Here is a 20,816-nt window from a genome sequence, read left to right on the forward strand (position 1 = left end):
TGGAAAACGGCAAATAGCAAAGTAGAAAGCGAAAAAAGCTGAATGAAAGGGAAAAGAAAGCCGGAAGTGGATGAAGCAAATGGGAAAAAAGGAATTATCGTACCAATTTATATATGAAATTCGTAAATCGTGTATAAGAAGAGCCTATTGCGAAAGGAATGAAATAGTCTTCATAATGGTAAGGAAACGAAACGAAACACAGGAATAAAAGGCAGAGAGACAGAGAAAGAGAGAGTAACACAGTAAAATAAAATCGAAAGAGAATTTAAAACCAACCAAAAGACACGTGCTCACGGGTTGCTTGGATAACGCTACAGATGACAAAAGACAGAAAAAACGACATTCTAAACACATTGTTCGGCAGTATTGGTAAGCACACAAGACGAAAGTAAAATGTATTGTTTGTTTCATTAATTTACTCATTAGAATACACATTCAAGAAAGGATAAGCTTTTTAACAAATCGTTCCAAAACATCCGCCAACGTATCCGCCACGGTCGGGATCGTTCAAAGCAGCAACCGCCAGCCTTACGAACGCCAGCTGGAAAACGATGAACCCCCGAACTGGGTCGGCTTGGCCTGTTGCTGGGCCGCCAGCCCACCGAACGACACGCCGGACGACGAGGAACCGAGCTGCTCGAACAGATTGTTGGACTGCGTCGCCGGTGATCCGATGGCGGGCGATGCGCCACCCCCGAACGGTGAACCACCGCCAACAACGCCACCGCCCCCGAACGTTGCCTTCGGACTGCCGAACGTGGGCGCCCCTCCAAATGTCGGCGCCCCACCGAACGTGGGCGCCCCGCCGAACGTGGGCGCCCCGCCAAACGTGGGAGTCGCGCCGAAGGCGGGCGGTTTACTGAACGCCGACGTGCCCGTCGGTGAAGCGAACGCGTTCACGCCCGTTCCCGCCGCACCACTGCTGAACGGTCCCGGGCTGGCGGCGGCACCAGTGGCGACCGATGAACCAAATGCACCACCGCCGGATGCTGCTCCACCGCCAAAGATGGACTGGGTCGACGATTGGGGCGGTGTCTGCGGGCTGCCGAACGGTCCCGCTGCTGCCGGCGAGGCGCTGCCAACCGAACCAAACAAACCCGTACCACCGGCTGGCGATGCTGCTGCTGCGGCCACCGGACTGCCAAAGATGTTTCCGCCACTACCGCCGGCACCGGCTCCGCCAAACGCTGACGCACCGCCGCTGCCACCACCACCGAAAATGGACCCGCCTGCAGCGCCGGGTGTGGCGCTGTTGCTCGCGGCGACACTGCCAAACAACCCGGTGCCTCCGGTGGACGTCGCAGACGCCGAACTGCCGAAAATGTTGGACGTGGTCGAGGCCGCACTTGATCCGAAGACGGAATTAGTCGCGGCTCCAGCGCCACCGCCAAAGAATCCACCGGACGACGGGGTGGTGCTGGTAGCGGCCACTGTTCCTGCCGCTGCCGTTGTGCTCGCACCGAAAAAGCCTCCCCCAAAGACGCTGGTGGTGGTCGTTGTGCTGGCGGCACCAAGTGCGGTCGATGCAGCCGTGGGCTGCCCAACGGAACCGAACAACCCGCCCGAAGAGGCGGCAGCAGGCGCCGGCGATGCTGCCAGTGGACCGAAGGGTGAGGCTGCTCCACCGGCTGCGGTGGCACCGGTAGCACCACCACCACCACCTCCGAAGATGCTTTTCGTGTCGGTCGTCGGTTTGGAGGCGCCGAACGTGCCCGAACTGAATATGTTACCCCCGGTAATGGAGGGCGTTGTCTTGGCGTTGTTCCCCGAGCTGGCCGCAGTCGGTGAGCAGATGCTGATGGACCCGAACAGTGTGCTCGTGGTGTCGGCAGCTGCCGTCGTCGTCGGTGTGGTCGTTGTTGTGGCCGGGGAAGTGGCAACCACCGGTGCTGCAGTGGCGGTCACCGGCGTGCCAGTGCTCGCAGCGGGCGTGGAAACGGTTGCCGATGAAGCGGGCGTCACTACCGGCTTGCCCAGGGAGAGCCCTCCGAAGGAAAATCCACCCACGGGGGATGATACTGACGCTGTGGAGGTGATCGAAGGCGCAGCAATGGAGCCAAAGCCAAAACCAGTGGTGGCAGTGGCAGTTGCCGTCGATTCTTCCTTCCCTGCGGTCTTTGCCGGTTCGGTTGCTGGCGAAGCTACGGTCGCCGTTGTGTCCGTCGAAGATTTGGCCACTCCAAAGCCGGACGATGCAAAACTGCTTCCACCGCCGAACGTTAATCCGCCCGTAGCGGCACCATTGGCTGGCTTCACACTGCCAAACAGCGAACCGCCGGAAGCAGCATCACCACCCGCACTACTCGGTGTTACGGACAGCGAACCGAACGAAAGCCCCGAAAACAATCCTCCACCGGATGCTGCCGGTTTGGCGCCTCCTTCCTCATTCGCCGAAGCGTTATTGGTCGCTGCGGACGGAGCAGTCGGCTTCGTAACGCTCCCAAACAGTCCACCCGTTGCAAAGCTGCTACTCGTACCGCCGGTAATGCTACCGAACAGGCCACCGCCGGCCGGTTTGCTGGGCTGGAACGTTGCACCCGCTGCACCACCACCACCACCCTTCACCGAAAGATCCACCGACGAGTCGACCTTCTGCAGCAGGCTGGTAAGGGCGGGCAGGGGCGCTTTCGTGGCCGGTGCTGGCTCAACCGGCCCGAACGACGGTGGCAGCGGTTTGTCCTTCTGCACCTCCTCAACCGGCGGAGGAACGTTTTCGCTCGAGGTGGATGCAGTGGCCGTTGCCTTCGGTTTGCCCAGGCTTAGTGGCCCCTCGGAAGAGGAGGAGGATCCTGCGAGGCCAAAGGAAAGACCACCGCTGCCAGCGGTGGTGGATGGTGCGTCGAAGGAGAAGTTGGGCTTCGGTATGGAACCGAAAGTAAGTCCCGACTGTTGGCCGCTGTTACTGCCCGTACCCGAATTGCCGAAAGAAAACACCGGCTTCGGAGCGGCAGGGGCGGATGATTCCGTCGACGGTGGTTTAAAGGTTCCTGCCGATGCGGTCGATCCGAAGCTGAACGAACCGGAAGCAGGGGCTTTTGATACGGCGGGCGGAGCAGCATTGACCGGGATGTTCTCCTTACCGCTGGAGCTGGAGATCGTGCTGTCCTTTTTCTCCTTATCGCCACCGCTTTCCTTATTAACTGGTGTGCCAAAAGACAGCCCGCTTGTGATGCTTCCCCCATTTGCTGTTGGCTTCGCGGCGTTGCTTTCCGCAGCACTCATCGGTGTAATTGTGGTTTGTCCAAAGGAAAAGCTTCCAACGGATGGTGGCGCTGCAGCGCCAGAGCTTGGAACGGCAAACGAAAACGCTTTATTAGCGGGAGCCGTTGCCATCGGTTTGTTGCCAACCGGCTGCTTGGATTGCGTTTGCACCGGTTGAGCGGCAGGCTGCTGTTGGGCTGGGGCACTGCTGCGTTGCTGCTGCTGCACTTTGCTCTGCTCCGCCTTGCTTGCCGCCGCCTTCTGCGCCACTTTCGCTTGTTTTTCCTGCTCCACCATCACCACCTGGCGGCGCACCTGATCGCGATGCTCACGGACGACCTCCGAGCTAAGGCCGACCCGGTCCGGTCGCTGCGGTTTCACCGTCACTACCTTTCTGCCCATTAGCGCGCGTCTCAGTGCGGACAGCTTGCCCTCGCTTAGCTTCTTCGTGTCGGCCGCCACCTGATCGCCGAGCGTCATCGAGATGATTGAATCGGTCAGCGATTCGATCGCACTCTCGGATGTGTCGGTAGCATCACCTCCACCAAGCTGCTGCTTTCCCCCCTTCACGCTTTTGTTACGATCCTCCAGCCCCTTTACGCTGCTGCGCAGCCCCAGTTTGCTCTTCAGCACGGCCAGCTTTTCGCCCTGCCGGTTCAGAATGTCCTGCTGCTTCGACAGCGTCTGGTACAGCACCTCCAGCGAGGGGATGTGCATGCGCTGCTTGGCCCGCGCCTGCTTCGCCTCCTCCAGGCCCATCCACTGCGCCTCGAGCTGCTTCGTAACCGTGCGCAGCTGGCTCTCGTTCACCTGCAGCATGTTCTCGAGCGCGCTCAGCTGGCGCCGGCTCGTCTGCGACAGGCCGCCGTGCGCCTCCTGGTACCGGTGCACGGTCGGGTTATTGTAGATGGCGCTCTTGCTGTTCGCTTCCGCCACCATCGCGAACGCTTCGTTCAGCCCGAGCCGGAGCGCCTGCACGTCCGTTACGAGCGACTGTGTGCTTTCGTTCGCCTGCGCAATGATGTCCTCCAGCTCGCGCAAGCTGCGTATCATCTGTGCGGACTCTTCCTTCTGCCCGATCTGCACGCTCAGTGCCCGGTTGCGGCGCTGCAGCTCGGTCAGCTCGCGCGCAAACCGGTTCAGCTCGTCGTTCGTGAGTGCGCGAATGATGGCGTTATTGTCCTCGGAGGAAAAGTCCGCCCTTTTCGGGGCAGCGGTGGTTTGTGGGCGGGCTGCCACATTGCCATTGTTGGGCGGCTGCTGCTGGACCGCTGGCACGTAGCTGGGGGGAACCGTAACGAGCGGTTTGTTGGCGTCTGCACTCGGCCGGGAAGATGCTGACTGCTGCGGCGGCGGTCCCATCGCAGCCATTGCGGCCTGGAAGGGTGGTGCCGACATGGTCGGCAGTCCTCCTGCAGTCGTGCCACCGCCAAATGTCGTACCGCCGCCACCGCTACCACCACCCGCTGGGGTAGAAAATCCAGCAAAAGGTGAAGGTTTCGTTTCGCCACCGACTCCCTGCTGCTGCATTCCGGCGCCGGGTGACGCTCCAAATGTGATCTGTTTGCCAAATGTTGGCGCTATGGCGGGGGCTGCCGGTTTCGGTTGCTGCTGCTGCTGCTGCCCCGGTGCTGCCGTTCCTCCGGCGCCACCGAACAAATTGATGGGCGACTTTTGTACCGCTTCCGCACCGACTCCTGCATTGAAGAAGGATTTCGACTTGGCGATTGCCGGCGTCGATGTGGCCCCGTTCGGTACGGTGAATGATATTTCCGACGAAGGCGGTGGTGCTGCTGCTGCTGGAACGTTTTGATTCATGCTCGGGAACGCTTTTGGCTGCTGTTGTTGCTGTTGCTGTTGTGTTGGTGCCGCCTGTCCCATATCGATCTTCACAAACGCACCACCCGTCAGGTCCTGGACCGGCTTCGGCGGCGAGCAAATGTTCGGCACATTCGGCAGGGTGTTGAGCACATTGAACGACACCAGCTGCCCGTACGTCGACAGCAGATGGATCATCGGCATCACCGGAAACGTCTGCTCGCCGATCACGAGCTCGTGCGTGCAGCCCGTCTCGAGCGCGAACCCGATCGGGAACGTTTCCTGCTTGTCCGCCGTGAGCGGCAGCTCCGCCCGCGCCTCGTCCGTCGTCGTCCACTGGCACCAGGTCGGCGCTTCGCCGCTCTCGGTCGTGCCCAGTATGCCCACCTCCATGCTGTTGGCCGACGCCATCAGCAACAAGTTCCAGGGCAGTATGTGCTGCAGAAACACCTGGCCCCTGCGCGGTCCGCTCTGGCTGTAGCAGATGTCGTCGTAGTTGATGAAAACCGGGCTGCCCGCCTTCGGTGCGTTCACGATGAACAGGGCCGGCACGGTGTCATCCCCGTGGGGCATAAACACGGCCGCAAACTGGTACGTGCTGAGCCACTGGACCGCTAGCACCTCGAACCCGCCGCCACCCTCGAGCACGCCGGGCGGGCAGACGATGGTGCGGGCCGGTTTCAGGTCGGGCTTGTACTGTACCAGCTTGCCGTTGGCGAACGCCACCACCAGCTGCTTGCCCTTCGGACTCCAGCAGGCACACTGGGCCCGCTCGGCCGGGTTGTTCGTATCGAGCGAGTGAAATTCCAGCCCGGTCGGTTCCTTCAGCGTGTACACGGAAAGTCCACCGGCCTCGGTACGCACGGCCAGCACGTTGTGCATGACCGGGTTCCAGCACAGCTGCGTGCTTCTTACGGCGGGCTGGGGGGACGTTTTGATTTCCGCCAGCTTCACGATCGACCCGGTCAGAAACGAGGGTACGGAGTAGATGTACACGAACGGTACACCGTTCGCCACGACGTCCACCGCCAGCATGCCATGATCGCAGCTCACCGCCAGCTGGTACGGTTCACTGGGCAGGGGAACGGTGCGCAGCGGGACGGTCTCATTGATCACCCGGTCGGCGGTGATGTCCGGCAGCTTCAGCACGCGCAACTCCGCCCCGACCGTGCCGGCAAACACCAGCCCGTGGACACTGGCGGTGGCAAGCAGGCTGCAGCCGTTCTTTGCATTCCCATCGCCTTTGAAGATGGGAACCTTGCTCTGTAGCTTAAACTTTAGTTCCTGCAAACGATGGACATCAACACGGGCAGTTAAGCATCATCATCCGGGTGGGGGGGAACGCGAACGTAAACATAACCTATGTGCGCGGACCAGAAACTTACGGTAACGTCCAGACCAAGCGGTGCCGGTTGTGCCATCCTTTCGCTCTCTTCTCCTTATATCGAACTGGCCAACCTAACGCACTGTGGGGGGGGGAACTTACGGTCAACTTCCCGATTGGGTTGTTACACCTTCTTTTTCGCAACAATCACGGCACGTAAAACAATCGACACAACTGCTTTCCGACAAACAAACCCGCTATTTTTGCCTCACAGCCAGTTGACAGCACTTCGACAGACGGGCGGTTTGACAGATGGGAGACCCGTAGAGGAGGCGGTTACACAAAGCGAACTCTTGGCGTGAAGCTGTATAGCCATTAGGCGAGAATGGTGGGTGCTTTGAGAAATCTTGCCGTACAAAATTGCGTGCTTTTTCGATGGCTATTAGTGACAGTGAATATGTGTGGGTAAAGTATACAGTAAAGAAAAGTGGGTAAAGTATACAGCTGGGCTTATAGCTCTTCCCGCCAGGCCATATTCATAAACAGATAAGGTCAACAGACGCTTTTACAATGTACCGTTTCACCAACACTACAACACACCATCTGCGAGCGGTGTTTGATGTCAAGTTTTAACCTACTTTTAGCATCACAATAAGTTCAGGATGGTTATAGAAGTTATAGATATTCAGTAGTGTACGACAACACCCAAATAGCCAGCTCGTACTTTATAGCTGAATTAGGGCTGTTTAACGAAAAATCGTTCCGATGTCGTACTTTGTGGCTGATTAAGAGATAGACGGTACTTTGCGGAACTATGGAGCTTTTTAACAGGCACATGGTACTCTTTGGAACTTTGCGGCTGATTAGCACTATGAGTAGGGTTCATGAAGGAACTTGAAGGCTTGTTAAGAAAGGGTACTGAACTTGGTGGAACTTTATAGCTTTTTAATGCATGACATCGGTACAAGGCGGCTCTTGTCAAAGTGTCAAAGACGGACGCCGGCAATAATATAATTTCATCATATTTATTTTTAACTCTTAAATCATCACGCGGAGCTTTTTTGAAAAAATCTAGGTTCAATTTCTACAGCGCTACAACCGAGCACTCCATAGTTGGATGCAAAAATCCATAGCTATTTTGCACACTTCTCCTAAGTGTTTGACAGATTCCCCTATATGCTTGCAAACCTCCATAGCAACGTTGCAAACATCCCCTTACCTTTTCAAACATTCCACCGAGTGGATCAAGTAGTCCATTATATGATTCGAAACCCTGTATATCGCTGTCCATTTCTTGTAATGTAAAACACATGTAAACCACAAAATGCCTAGCTTCATCTAATCTCGACCTATATACCCTTCTAACTTTCCAAGCAAAATCTATAAGAATGGTCGTATGGTCAGATGCGTGGGTATCAACACTAACGACCATTATTCAAATCTCATTTGATTCAATTTTGATGGTTCACATTGGAGTAGAGTATTTAAACAATCGTATCGCTGTTCTAGTTCTAGCGATGCATAACTTCAATCCGAAACCATACAACAGTACAGAGTGAAAGAGAATTTTCTCAAAGCGAGGGAAGCTCCACTATTCCACCAACAGATGGCGCCACCAGCTTTTTTTTGCTATTTTTTAGAATGCATGAGTCGTTTGCCGTCTGCTAAACGAAGTCTTTCTATATTCCGTATAAGTTGAGAGCTTGAGTCGTTTAGAACCCGTTTAGTGGTCGTTTAGTGGATTTGTGGCACTTGGACTGTTAGCCAACTATCAAGCGTCCAACTAAAAAGCGTTCAACTATTGAATTCTGACTGTAGTATCATCTGCACGATATCTTGAATTATTTCAAATGAACTTTATGTTTTCTTCATAATTTTTTTTTCTACTGTGTAATTCGTCGTTTGTTTTGGCTAAGACTATTTGTATTTTTGGGGTTTTTTAAAGAAAGTGATTATTTTCATATATTCAGTATGCTACAAATCGCACTGTTATAACTGCTCTCGGATTGCTATAATTATAACTACTAAAACTATGGGCCAAAAAAACTGCTTGCCCTCACAATCTGCTTAAATGCAAGGGCGCTGGGGCTATGGAGTGTTGTATGGAGTGTGAGGTCTCATGCGAGCTCACAAACTGCTCGAATTTGTTTAGCGGGTTCGATACGTATAAAAGGTCCCTAATGAAAAACATCGCGTTGACATAAATCATCGCTTTGTTGTTATTGTTTACATCTGGTACGGTTTGGAAAATGCCTACTAAAATTTACCCTAAAACTCGTTTAAAGCCTAAAAAGCATTACGCGTAATGGTAGGTTATTTTTTGTTAGTTAAATATCATCCCCTAATGTCTTTTTATCACAATCTGTTTAGATACACAATATACATTAGCTTGCACTCACTGCCGAAAGGACTATCAACAATGGATTTACCTTCCATCAAACAAGAACCTTCCGAAACGGATGGAACACCTAACTTTCACGATGATGCCGGTTCGGATTTGGTCAGCGTCATTAAATGTGAGGATTATCAATTGATGGAAGCTGCGACTGACGACAATCCGGTATCTATAAAAGAGGATCCGTGTAGCTTTTCTGACGTAAAAGAAAGCCCCCAAGATGTACCCTCGCCGGAAACGCTCCACTGTCCGGATTGTAACAAACCGTGTCCCAGCGCCAATGCATTGCGGTTGCACCGGCGTAGACTGCACAAACCAGCCGAACCGGTCGTGCGGCCCCAGTACCGCTGCACCGAATGCGACAGAACGTTTCAATTTCAGCGGAAGCTAAAACACCACCAGGAAACGCACAACCAGGTGCCGTGCCCGGTGTGCGACAAAATTGTAGTGCAGCGCAGCCTTAAAGAACACCTTGCCGCGCACGAAGGAGCCATCCGGTGCGCGGTGTGCAGCAAAACGCTTTCCTCCTATCGGGCCTTAAATCTGCACCGCAAGCTGCTACACGCTAGTAGCTCGGATCATACGCGCGTGGCAGCGGAAAAGACACGATGCGGCGAGTGTGATCGGGTGTTCTCGAACGCCGCCCAGCTAAACTCGCACATGCGCAGCCACCAGCAGCAGGAGTGTCCGGTGTGCAAAAGCATGCGCTCAAAATCGTCGATCAAGGAGCACATTGCGTCGCATGGCGGTGCGTTTCGGTGCGCCGTGTGCGATGGGACGTTTTGCTCCAAGCGCCGGTTGAAGTACCACATGGCGTCGAAGCACGCGGCGGATGGAGGGGCAATGGCGACGGAGAACGAGGCGAAGGAAGAAGGAAAACACAGATGCTTACAGTGCAAGCGGGTTTTTGACAGTGAAAAACAGTTGCTAGAGCATGGTTCAGTGCATCAAAGGAAGCAGTGCCCGATTTGTAGGAAAAACGTTAGACAAAGGAACTATCCGGCGCACATGGCGGTGCACGCGTACCGTAGTTGAGGTAGAGGGGAGAGAAAAGAGACTGTTTTAATTGTGTAATACTTACGTGCATAACTTAAGTTCTTCCTTCCACATATGCTGGCACATTCTTCGGACACGTGGATCGCTTTATGCACAAGTCTTCTCCAATATTAAGATTAATTGAGTTGCTTAATTGAATATAAATTAATTTAAATTTAATTGTCTTATAAATTACAATCGATAAAATATAACTCAATTTAAATAAAACGTTCAAAAGCAGCCTTCACCGTTCTAGTCTTTTTCTATCTGTCATGGCTGTGATGGCACCACCAGCCTACTACGATGTGATGAAGTCATCCCTATCACTATGGTAACGAGTACCTGCGAAAAGGCATCTGTCAAAATCATTGGTTCAGACTTGCGTTATAAATCTCGCTTGAATTGAAGGAAACAGCTCCACTTCAGCAGCCAGCAGCTCCCATAAGCGAAGAACAATGGAGGATAACGAGTATAGTGCCTACTCGCTACAGAGACTTTTCCATCAAAGCTCAGAAGACTACTTTCGAGAGTATTTCGGGTTGAACGATATCGCCCCAGAGGAGCAAATTACTTCTACAACCAACGAAGACAACCAGCTAAACGAATGGCCGCCCGCTCCGGTAGTAAACTATTGCACGAAGTACAAGGAATTGCAAAAGCAGCTGAAAGAAATTAACAAGGTAGGTAAGCAGGGTTTTAATTTTAAAAACTTGGTTTTATTAAAATTCAAAACATGTTATTTGTAACGTAAACAGGAGAATGTAACCTTCCAGCACCAGCTGCGGGAAAGCGAGCGCAAACTGTTGACAGTGACGCGTGATCGGTCCTTCCTGCTGGACCGGCTGCTCGTCTACGAGCCGACCTTACCATCGTCCTGCTTCCCTTCCAGCAGCTCCGAATCGGACGCATCAACGGACCAATCGCCGGCGAAGGGGCGTACATTAAACCAGCGCCCGAAACGAAAGCAATGTAACCACTCACCGGCGATGCGCGAACCGTTGGTGAAGCAAAGGAAAGGAAATTAAAATTTGAATTACAAAAAAACAAAGCGTTACTAAGCCGTTTGCTCCATTGTTTCGATGCATTCTGCCATCGATTCCCCGTCGATTATCTTGTACCGCATCATGTAATCCAAAATCTGCCCCCGATTGTCGGCGCCAATCATAGCGAGCGCCTGGCGGAACTGTTTCAGCACGGTACGCTCCTCGGCCTGCTGCTCCACCGGGTGCGGTGCATCGTCGCCGTAATAGCAAAACATAGCCCAAACGTCCAGCAGGTAGAAACAGCCGGTTAAAAATTCCAAACTCATGTGGCTGAACCGTTCCCGCATCAGCAGCGCATACTCTAGCGCTAGCTGGTTGAGCGCGTTCGAGTGGGCCAATCCCTTGCAGGTGGCTATTCGTGTGAAACATTCGAGGATGTGCCGCAGCGCAATGGCTCTCGTTTGATTGCTGTGGATCAATATTTGCTTGCCATAGTTATACGCACTCTCAGCGTGCTGGAAGTTTCGTGTTTCGTCGCCTGTAAGCAAGACGGGGAGAATGTTACTGTGAACTCGCTGCGGTAGGTGGGCGAGCCTTTACTTACGACGATCATCTGGATCCAGATCTAAAATTTGGCTCAACCATTCGGAGGGAATTTCCGCCGAACAGTACACACACACGGTTGGCAGTTCCTCCAGGTTCAGCTCCTTCGAGTACTCCCGGCGACAGGCGGGACAGCGGATCATGTTGAAACGCTGCTCGTACGTAGCGTCACCCTCCCGGCATCGCTCGCAGCCACAGTCGAAGCAGTACTGCGCCCGAAGCAGCATCTTCCGCTCCGCTGCCGCCATCAGCCGGTAGTGTGGACCGTAGCAGTTGAACACTTCACCACCCGCACCGATCGGACGGGTCGCGTGCACCGTGAGTGTCGCTCGTTCGAAGTGATTGCGTATGTTGGGATCGCAGGAGTGGTTGAACATGCTGATGCGGGGAAAGATTGCCGTAAACACGCGGGAGCTTTTAAGGCACAGATGCAGAGATCCGGCAAGCAGCAACGAATCGTTTAGGTTGTAAAATTGCCCCTTCGAAGGAAGGGCCAGGCGCAGCTCACAGATCGCGTGCCCATTGCAGACCAGCTGGCCAATGTGGCGTGTGATGAACGCCCCACAGCACACCAGCAGTTCGGCCGGTGGCATGGCGCAATCTTTCACCGCTTCCGCAAAAGGTGTACATTCTTGGAGATAGATGGTGAGCATCAGACCGGCCTGGCAAGGTGAGTACATAGTAAGCCAAACATAAAACTAGGAGCGCAAGCGAAATACCTACCAGCGTATACCGCATCCTATCGTCGGGGTCCATCTTGTCGAAGTTCGTGACCAACCGCAACACTCGACCGTAGTGGGAGAACGGATTGTCCTCCTCTCTGGTCGCTTCCAGCACGCGCTGATAGCAGACGGATGCGTCCGTTGCCTTCGCCATTTCTCCGGCAATCGTTCCGAAGCCGTCCAGGAAGCAGCGCAACCCGAGATGGGCGATTCCGATCTGGTACCACAGGTGCTTTCGGTAGCCGAAGCACTCAAACCGGTGCACCGGCCAATGAGCCACCCGGCACCGTGTGCTGCAGTAGCAGGCTCTGCCGCACGTGGGACAGCTGTGGAACAGCAGAAGCGATTAAGCGCAATCTTCCTTCTCGGCGGTCACTGCGATCATTACTTACGGAAAGGGGACCACATTCACTTTGGCACACTTTTGGCAGTCGAAGGAAGGTAGCGTGGAACTGCTTTCCGGATCGTAGACAGGCACGAACGAAACGGCCGTTTCCCTGGCAACAGTATCGTTTGCTTTGATTGTTTCCGCCGCCACAACATAGCGACCAACTGTGGGAGCTTCTTGTCTACAGAATATGGTTTTAATTGTAAAATACTATCGGGGAAAAAACAGTAATATAGCACATCACTTACTCTTTTAAGACGGCTTCTTCACACGGTACGAGGGTCGTTGCATTTTCGTCCTCTTCTACCGTATAGTCTCTGTCTGCTGCATCGTACATAGTACGCCATGCTTCCAGCCTTCGTTGCTCTGCTTTTTGGAGCGCTTTCCCGGCAGCAATTCGCGCTATGCCTTCAACAATCGGACCTAATTTGGCTGGCTCACCCAGCCGCTCGGCACATTCCGCCTGCCGGAACAGCACCTTCAGTCGACTGTCCGCCGGATAGTCTCCGTCCAGCGCGAGCTGGCAATCGTCGAACGCTTCCCGATACCGGTGCAGACGAATGAGGGCGGCCGCACGATTCGCGTGTCCCAGTGCGAGCGCTCTCGAACCGCCAGGGGCAGCAAAGATCGCTTTGCTGTACGCTTCCACCACCACATGATACTCTGGCGTGCTGGCTTTAAACATGTCGTTGCCACGGGTGCGAAACTGGTTGGATTTGTTCTCCCCGCTGGCACGCACGTTTGGCAGCCTTTGTAGCCACGAGCGGAAAAGGTCACTGCAAGTACAGAGGGGATGCGCACAATAAGACACGCCAAACCAATGTAATCGGCTAGGATTTACCAGAGTTTCGGCACATTCGCTAGATGCCGTATGGTGTCCACCTCGCTAGCAGTGCGCGGCAGTTGATGCTGCAATTTATGGACTATGGAGTCGACCATTTCATCCCAATCGCGCTCCATGGTTAGTTGCAAACCCGGTAAGAAAGATGGAAATCGCACCAAAAACGAAATGTAAACAAACTTTGTTTTGACATTACGTTTAAGCCCAGTTTGCCACCCCCCTCACCATCGGACAACGACAGTCCAATGGACAACGACTGTCCGTCGATTAGGCATCTATTAAGGCCTTATTAGACGGAGAAAAACACTGTCATACAATTTTGGAATCTATCCTTCAAACAGGGTTTGACAGATAGATGCCAACTGGAAAATTTTGGCATGCTCAAATCTGATTTGCTCGAGAGTATATTTCTACTGTCAATGTCGGTAGTGCGTATTGAATTTCCTGATAATGATGAATCCCAAGATTTTTGGCCGATTCCCAGAATTATTTGGCTCAATTGTATTGATATCCAATCGGACGATACCAATAAATTACGAGAACGAACCAAAAATCCAAGGGATATGATGAATAAATCGTGAGACGAGCCCAAAAAATTATGCGCACTGGTCAATAAAACGTGAGAAAACCTGCACTACTGACGTTGATTTTTGAAATTCATTTCAAACACATATATTTGTTTTTAATGCGTAAACTTCGTTTTCCATGAATACAACGCTGAAGTATCGATTTGGTTAAATTAACAATGTAAAGAGGTTTAACCAATAAGCTATAGACCAAAATCCTAAACAGGTCTATTTTGCCCCGCTTTCCGTTACGTCAAATTGTCATCGTGCGATGTTTTTTTTTTCTTTTTTCGATGATAACGTTTGTGACAGTTTCGAGGCGGCACCGTGTAAATGCGGCTCTTAGCGGTGAACAAAAATACACACACAGCTTGTAAGCGCTAGCGAACGGCAGAAGAAAAACCACCAGCAGAGAGTGTACAATCAGGTAAGAGCGTCTGTGTAAATATGGAAACCATAAAAAGTGAGTTATTAAGTACACCTGTGCATTGCAGCAAACGCGCCACTCAGACGCTGTGCGGGTTCCGTCAACAAAATTCTTACGAAACAAACCCCAGCCGAAGATACAGCAGCCTGCACCGACTGAACTGATTGTGCCGGACCAGCAGAAAAGAAAACAAGGATGGCGTTTAACTTCCCCGCATTCAGCTACATCGTGGCATTAATTATCGATGCCTTTCTCATATTCTTTTCCATCTTCCACGTGATTGCCTTCGACGAGCTGAAGACGGACTACAAAAACCCGATCGATCAGTGCAATTCGCTCAATCCGGTAATTCAGCCTTGCTGCCATTCCCCCACTAGGCCCTACCGCCGATCGATATTTTAACGCTTGTTGCGCTTCTTCTTATTTGTCCCCCCCCCCTTTTTAGCTCGTCCTGCCGGAGTACGGGCTGCATATACTGTTCAATTTGCTGTTCCTATTTTCGGGCGAATGGCTATCGCTCGCCCTTAACATACCGCTCATCGCGTACCATATATGGAGGTAATGTGTGGAGGCTGCTTCTTATCATGGGTAGTGCCTTGGTCGCCAGCATTTGTTTGCTTAATGTGTGTCTCTCCCTCTGCGTGTCTGTTTTCAGGTACGCTAACAGGCCGGTTATGTCGCAGCCGGGACTGTACGATCCTACCAGCATCATGAATACGGATGTGTTGCGAGCGTGCTTACGGGAAGGTTGGATTAAGCTGGCGGTGTACCTTTTATCGTTCTTCTACTATCTTTACGGGTAAGCAATTTGGGCAGATGAGTTCGGTTCTCACTGCAGCTGTTGTGTGCAGAGTGTAATTAATCGGTCGATTTGGGCATCTGCTTTTTTGTATCATTCCTACAGCATGATAATGGCTCTGATTGCCTCGTAAACGGCAAGGCGGTAAGTGACACACCAAGACACGAGCCTCCGTCGAGTGAGCTTTAAGAAAAAACGGTCTAGATATTGTGAGAGTAGTATTGTAAAGCAAAGCAAAGGGAAAAAAAGAATCGCGTAACTAATTGCCATGATTATTGCTTTTGTAATGTTTCGTTCGCTCAGAACGATTCATCTGGCTGCAGTACATTTCGATCGCTAATTCGGATTGGTCTTGATCATCTCCAATTTTGTATAGTTATCACATTTCGTTGCTAATTACAAACAAAAAAAAAAAACACTAAATAGATCTCCCAAATAGGCAATATAACTTCTAATTTCAACAGCAACAAAAATGTCTTTAAAAGTGCTCTTATCAACTTATAAAAAATTCAGTAACTAAGTATATAATTAATGCAATCCGTTCACGCAATTAATCATATAATCATTTAAATCAATTTTTTTTGAAATTTACAAAACAAAAACAGTATATTCCATTATCAAAATGGATAGCTCGTTCGAGCGAAATCGAGCGCCGCAAATAATTTCAAGACAAGCCCGTGTTAACGATCGAAAAAAAAGAAACACTGTAATATAAACTCTTTATTTTCATTCATCAACGATAATACCGAGAAGGCGTCATCTGATCGTCCAGTGACTGACGACTAGTGAATACTTATTTATTCCGTTCATTTATGGATAATTTCATTCCCCCTTTTTCGACTGCCAACTGCTGTTGCAACTGGGCGATTGAAAGAGGGTTGGCAACGGCAGACGATCTTGACGATAATCAAACGACCAGCGCATGCATCAGCCAGGACACTCTCAGATCAGTGAATAGAATTATACAATGGGTGTGTAGAGCGAATGACAACGCATATACAGCCACACAGGCACACGATGTTTTCCTGTTACTCAATAAACCAAACTGAACCCTTTTCGAAATTACTAACAACGTAATGATAACGCCGGTTTAGGTTCTCATATAGTCTTTAGCGATTCGTTAGTAGTTTTTTTTACTGAAAGAATGCTCATAAAGTTGTAGTGTAAAACCATTTTCCTAAATACTTAAAATACCATTTTCTCAATGTAATCATCTCGTAGTGACCTGTCACTTACCTTTGATTGTAATGATTATTTCGGATTTCGCAACCAACCTTCGCCGAGATCGTTACACCTTTTTAAAGCTAAGGTTTGTGTTGTTTTCATTTATTCTAAAAAAAGGGTTTCGTTTAAATCCTAAAAAATGAACTATAAATGGCTAACACGTTGAATGTTCGTATGCTCCCTCGTCTCGCTATCGCTACTATCCTTGTTCCATGTCGGACCGTTGGAACAAGTGGGCCTTCTTTACCCCGCTTGTACACCACCACTGCCCGAAATCATTTATTCGCTACGGGTGTCGGCCTGTGGCACTGGGTGGTCGGTTTTAATTTAATTTACACTACAATATCTCTGCCACTTACAGAGCCCTCCTAACAAACGGTATGGTGTACACTAAGTATAGCAGCAAATCAATGCCGGTTTTGTCATATAAATTATAGAAGTACTACACAGTTGTAAGTATAGCTAATAGACATTAATGCTACGCGTTTTTCCCCCCGAGCGCCATAAAACCAACAAAACGAGTCCGTACAATTGAGGGTTTATCTAACTCATCTTCTCGCTTCAGGAGCGCTAGCGCTAAGGACAAAATTGGCAGGGATGGAGAGTTGCAAAGTGCCCCAGGGGACGGGAGCTCCTTTGCCTTATAACACGCTAAATCGTCACTATATATTTATTTATTTTTTTCTACAAGCACGTTCTACGTCTTAAATCTATTGCGGGAGGGCTGTTGCTGTATCGCAGTTGTCTCCTTCATTTAAGCATAATTGCGCCCACACCTTACGCAGGCACGCACGCGGTAGTATAAGTTACGGGAGTATACCTTAAGCATCGAATAATACTAGTTCGTTCACCGTTCCGTAGGTGTGCGGGCGCACACCGTCCTCGCAAGTGATGTGTGATTCTTGTGACATTATGTGCCTGCCTTGTCCTGTTCCTCTGTCCCCACGTGCCATCGAGGACCCTCTGCTACAGGCGTGTAACTACACTAATAGCTAAACGTACGCTCAACGAAAGGGAGACGTAGACTAGTTTGCCACAACTTACATCCTAGACGCGAGCTCGAGACCCTTCCCAGTCCTTGCTTCCGATTTCGGGTTCGCGTTCTTGTTCTAACTGCTAAAAAACAACTGACACGCATGGTGCGCGCTTGACGACGCGCAAAACCCGCCTGTCTCTGGTATTCGCTTGCGCATTTACATCGTATGGCGGTGGCGCTCTGTATGGCCTATACATCGGAGCGTGTGGTAAGGAGGGGGGGAGGAAGTATTTTTTTAGCAAATTAACAACTCTCTAACTCTAATGAACAACAAATACTTGGTAACTGTTCAATTTTGGGATCATTTCACTTTTTTATCGGTAGCTGAACTGCTCTCAACTCTCATGCTCTCTCTCACACACACACATTCAACACATTCGCTTTTCATTCACTCATCTCATTCATCTTCTCGTAGATTTTGTATAACTTTACACACTTTACACCCAAAGACCGGTGTATGGATATGATGGTCCCCATGGGGCAGGCGACTCCCTTAAGGCCGGGGTACATTGTCCGTGCTCGCTAGTGTCCCTAGCTCATCTGGCGGCGGCTGGTGAATGCTTTTTTGTTTGGTCATCTAGGGAATGGTCGTGCCGGATCTCAAATTGAAGTAGTTTTTTCACCGTTTTTTGATGCGATCAAATGGATGCAATGCGTGCACAACATATTTATCTATCAATTACAATTATAAAATTTTTAAAACATTGAAAAATAACATTTATTTTTCCATGTTTTAAAAATGTTGTAATTGTTGTAAATTATTTTCTGGAGCGGCTCCAAATTGTTTTGCAAAATGCTTCGGTCAGCCGCCGCCAGATGCGCTAGTGAAAATCGAAATTACACTTGCGAGTACGGACAGTGTATCCCGGCCTTGTAAAAAAAAAGCGCACCTCACCCAATTCCGAGTTTGCCGGAAGGCAAATTTCTCTTTCCTTTCACGTGCACGTGGCGCATGTGCAACTGAGATGCAACGAGCTGGTGACGATGCACCCTTTGGGGTCCGTACACGCACTCACACACGGTGTTCAGATTTCGGGGGCCTTTACCCTTGTATATCCCTTTACTTTCTTGAATGTATGCCCCTTTACTTTCTTCCTTTACTTTACACGTGGACACGCACACATTACTCTCTCTCTCTTTCTTTCTTTCTTTCTCTCTCTCTCTCTCTCTCTTTCCTTCTTTCTTTCTCTCTATCTCTCTATCTCTTTCTCTCTCTCTCTCTCTCTCTCTCTCTCTCTCTCTCTCTCTCTCTCTCTCTAGTTTGTCACGCACTGTTCCTACTTCGTTCCTACTTAACGAGAACCTCCCTTTACACGCACATGCTGCTGCTGCTGCATTATGTGACCTCATATGTGCTTTCAAAGCATTTCCCCCCCCCGCGCTACGATCTATCTATTCCCTCATGCACGTGATTTTGTTGTCCCCTGGTACCCAAGTACCCTCCCCCTTCCCGTTAACTCTTGCCCTGTTGGTCGGCTTTCTCGGCTTATAACGGTAGTTATTGGAATGTTCTGCACATCTGCATTTGATTTAAAGTCACGCGATGGGGTCACCCATCGCAGTGGTTGCGAAAAAAAGCCGAATAAATACATAAACTGTACTTGCACGCTTTGATCGAGGGAGGGAAGAAGGGGGACTTAAAGGAATATTGCATTGGAGCAAGCAGTATTATCGAGATGAGAGCCTTTAGTCTCTGCCTAACACTCTTTAGCTTGACTAACTGTGTGTTTGTATGTTTTTTTAAACCATAACAACTATAAAAGACCTTTATCAAGAATCTTTGTCTTAAAACAACGATCTCCTCCACGAAATTGCCACCAATCGATTGGTGGGACCACATGATGATGATGCACCCCACGTCGGTCGTACCAACTTGATTACTTTCACTGCCGCCACCATCGTCCGCGTCATACGCATATACGCACCATGCGCCGAAAATATTGAACTGACTGACATCATAAGCTCCCGCGAGTCCCGCTGTTGTGTGCCGCTGTTCCGCTGGTCGCTCTCGCTGCTGGTGGTTGGTCCAGGCTCTATCGGTGTGTTTGTCGCGCTCTTTTTTTTTTTACTTGTCTTGCTGAGTTTTCTCTTATTGTTGTGCTGTGTTCGTGCCTGGTACATGGACACCCAGATGATGTCATCCCGAAGGGAAGCAGCAATGGTCGTGAAACACTTGCGCCATTTCGCGATCATAAGCTACGGTGTGATGCTGGAATGGAGAAGAAATTGAGATGTAAAATTAATGTAAAGTTTACGTGAGGGAAAAACACGAATTTTGTGGTAAAATTAAACGATGGAATTAAGAGTCTGATCTAGTAGATAGATTAAAGCTAAGGATTATTGGAGTAACTTTGTCAGTCAATTTTCCAACCAAGCCCCAAGGAAAAACAAGTAAACCATAAACAGCTATCACACTAGGTGCTGGGGAACATTTTCCAAACCGCCTTAAAAACGTGCTTACGTTACATATTAGGTTGTTTCCCTACACACACAGACACACACATACGGTACAGTGTGGCATCCCTCTTGCTCTCTCTGGGCCTTCCCTACGGGTTGTTGTTGCGCCGCACAAACGAAGGAAAAACATTCCAGAGATATTTTTACACTTCACACTGTGTTCACCATCACCCTCCTGGCAATGGAAAATCTCGGCTAGTCAGTTGGCGGGATCTACAGCCAGCCACCACGTTAACACACACGGCGCATGGAAAAACGAGTTTTTTTTCTCGATCTTGCTTGCCTGTGGGACATACACATGGGATCGCATCTCCCCTGCCGGGCTAGGGAAGCTGTTTGCTTTGGTTTGGTTAAAACGTGGTAGGTTTCTTTTTCGCGGCATGTTTGTGAGCACATGGTGCACATGCACAGGTCCTCTGCAGTCCGGATTTCGTATGTTGGGATATGATCTGCATCACGCACAATCTCGTGTGATAAATGAATGGATTAATTTCTCAAGTCATTTTGGAAACAGTCTTCTTGTAATGTTCGATCTTTTGGGATAGAAATGGTACAAATTTAGATCTTCTGATTTCTTGTAATGCCCTAATTATGATCATGCGAGTCTTAGAAGTCAGAGGTTGTTTCCAAGATCAACTGATGTTGTGTAAAGACTTATTTCTGATAATGTGATTTTGTTTTATATGAAAGTGACTAATCAAACTGAGTTCAATTCCTCTACCTACTAATTAATATTAAGATGGAAAGTTTCCTACGAAACCCATGGCATAACCGTTACGATCGGAAAAGGATTTGTGAGTCTCAAACGTCAGAAGTCAGAAGTTGATCAGTATATCAACTGATTTCATGTAACGACCTGCTTTTGACTATATAGGTATGCTTTACATCATGATAACTGATCAAACAGAGTACGAGACTTCGAATCCTCTACTTGCGAAGAATCAAGGTTCAGATTTATCTTACGAAACCTACCGAAAGAAGTTAGAAGTCAGGAGTT

General features: G+C 50.1%; 5 protein-coding genes across 9 annotated transcripts in view; 2 read left to right on the plus strand and 3 right to left on the minus strand.

Annotated features, from left to right (window-relative positions):
• Positions 1–389: 389 nt before the first annotated feature.
• On the minus strand, positions 390–6,631 carry LOC120899714 (nuclear pore complex protein Nup214). The gene is made up of 2 exons (XM_040305851.1): positions 6,405–6,631; positions 390–6,303 (listed from the first exon to the last, which is right to left on the minus strand). The coding sequence occupies exons 1-2, from the start codon at positions 6,438–6,440 to the stop codon at positions 529–531; spliced, it is 5,811 nt and encodes a 1,936-aa protein (XP_040161785.1). The 5' UTR covers positions 6,441–6,631; the 3' UTR covers positions 390–528.
• A 1,914-nt stretch (positions 6,632–8,545) lies between these two features.
• Positions 8,546–10,815, plus strand: LOC120903101 (zinc finger protein 425-like). 2 transcript variants are annotated; one of them, XM_040312323.1, is made up of 3 exons: positions 8,546–8,651; positions 8,714–10,453; positions 10,529–10,815. In XM_040312323.1, the coding sequence occupies exons 2-3, from the start codon at positions 10,229–10,231 to the stop codon at positions 10,796–10,798; spliced, it is 495 nt and encodes a 164-aa protein (XP_040168257.1). In that variant the 5' UTR covers positions 8,546–8,651; positions 8,714–10,228; the 3' UTR covers positions 10,799–10,815. The 2 variants fall into 2 exon arrangements, with proteins under 2 accessions (XP_040168257.1, XP_040168256.1); XM_040312322.1 differs by lacking the exon at positions 10,529–10,815 and having other exon boundaries at positions 8,714–10,229.
• On the minus strand, positions 10,800–13,473 carry LOC120903100 (SET and MYND domain-containing protein 4-like). The gene is made up of 6 exons (XM_040312320.1): positions 13,311–13,473; positions 12,718–13,245; positions 12,474–12,650; positions 12,083–12,407; positions 11,361–12,021; positions 10,800–11,294 (listed from the first exon to the last, which is right to left on the minus strand). Exons 1-6 carry the CDS (start codon positions 13,427–13,429, stop codon positions 10,828–10,830), a joined length of 2,277 nt encoding a protein of 758 aa, XP_040168254.1. The 5' UTR covers positions 13,430–13,473; the 3' UTR covers positions 10,800–10,827.
• Positions 13,474–14,187: 714 nt separating this feature from the next.
• Positions 14,188–16,214, plus strand: LOC120903632 (protein cornichon). The gene is made up of 5 exons (XM_040313169.1): positions 14,188–14,303; positions 14,371–14,648; positions 14,749–14,861; positions 14,959–15,102; positions 15,208–16,214. The coding sequence occupies exons 2-5, from the start codon at positions 14,499–14,501 to the stop codon at positions 15,233–15,235; spliced, it is 435 nt and encodes a 144-aa protein (XP_040169103.1). The 5' UTR covers positions 14,188–14,303; positions 14,371–14,498; the 3' UTR covers positions 15,236–16,214.
• A 2,883-nt stretch (positions 16,215–19,097) lies between these two features.
• The window catches only part of LOC120904758 (protein held out wings), a 30,970-nt gene continuing 29,251 nt past the window's right edge, over positions 19,098–20,816 (minus strand). For all 4 annotated transcript variants that reach the window (XM_040315059.1, XM_040315058.1, XM_040315061.1 and 1 more), the window contains one exon: positions 19,098–19,571. The gene's annotated coding sequence lies outside the window, so the exon portion shown is untranslated. The remainder of the gene's footprint in view (positions 19,572–20,816) is intronic.

The sequence above is a fragment of the Anopheles arabiensis genome, chromosome 3, assembly GCF_016920715.1.
Source record: "Anopheles arabiensis isolate DONGOLA chromosome 3, AaraD3, whole genome shotgun sequence".
Lineage (NCBI taxonomy): Eukaryota > Metazoa > Arthropoda > Insecta > Diptera > Culicidae > Anopheles > Anopheles arabiensis.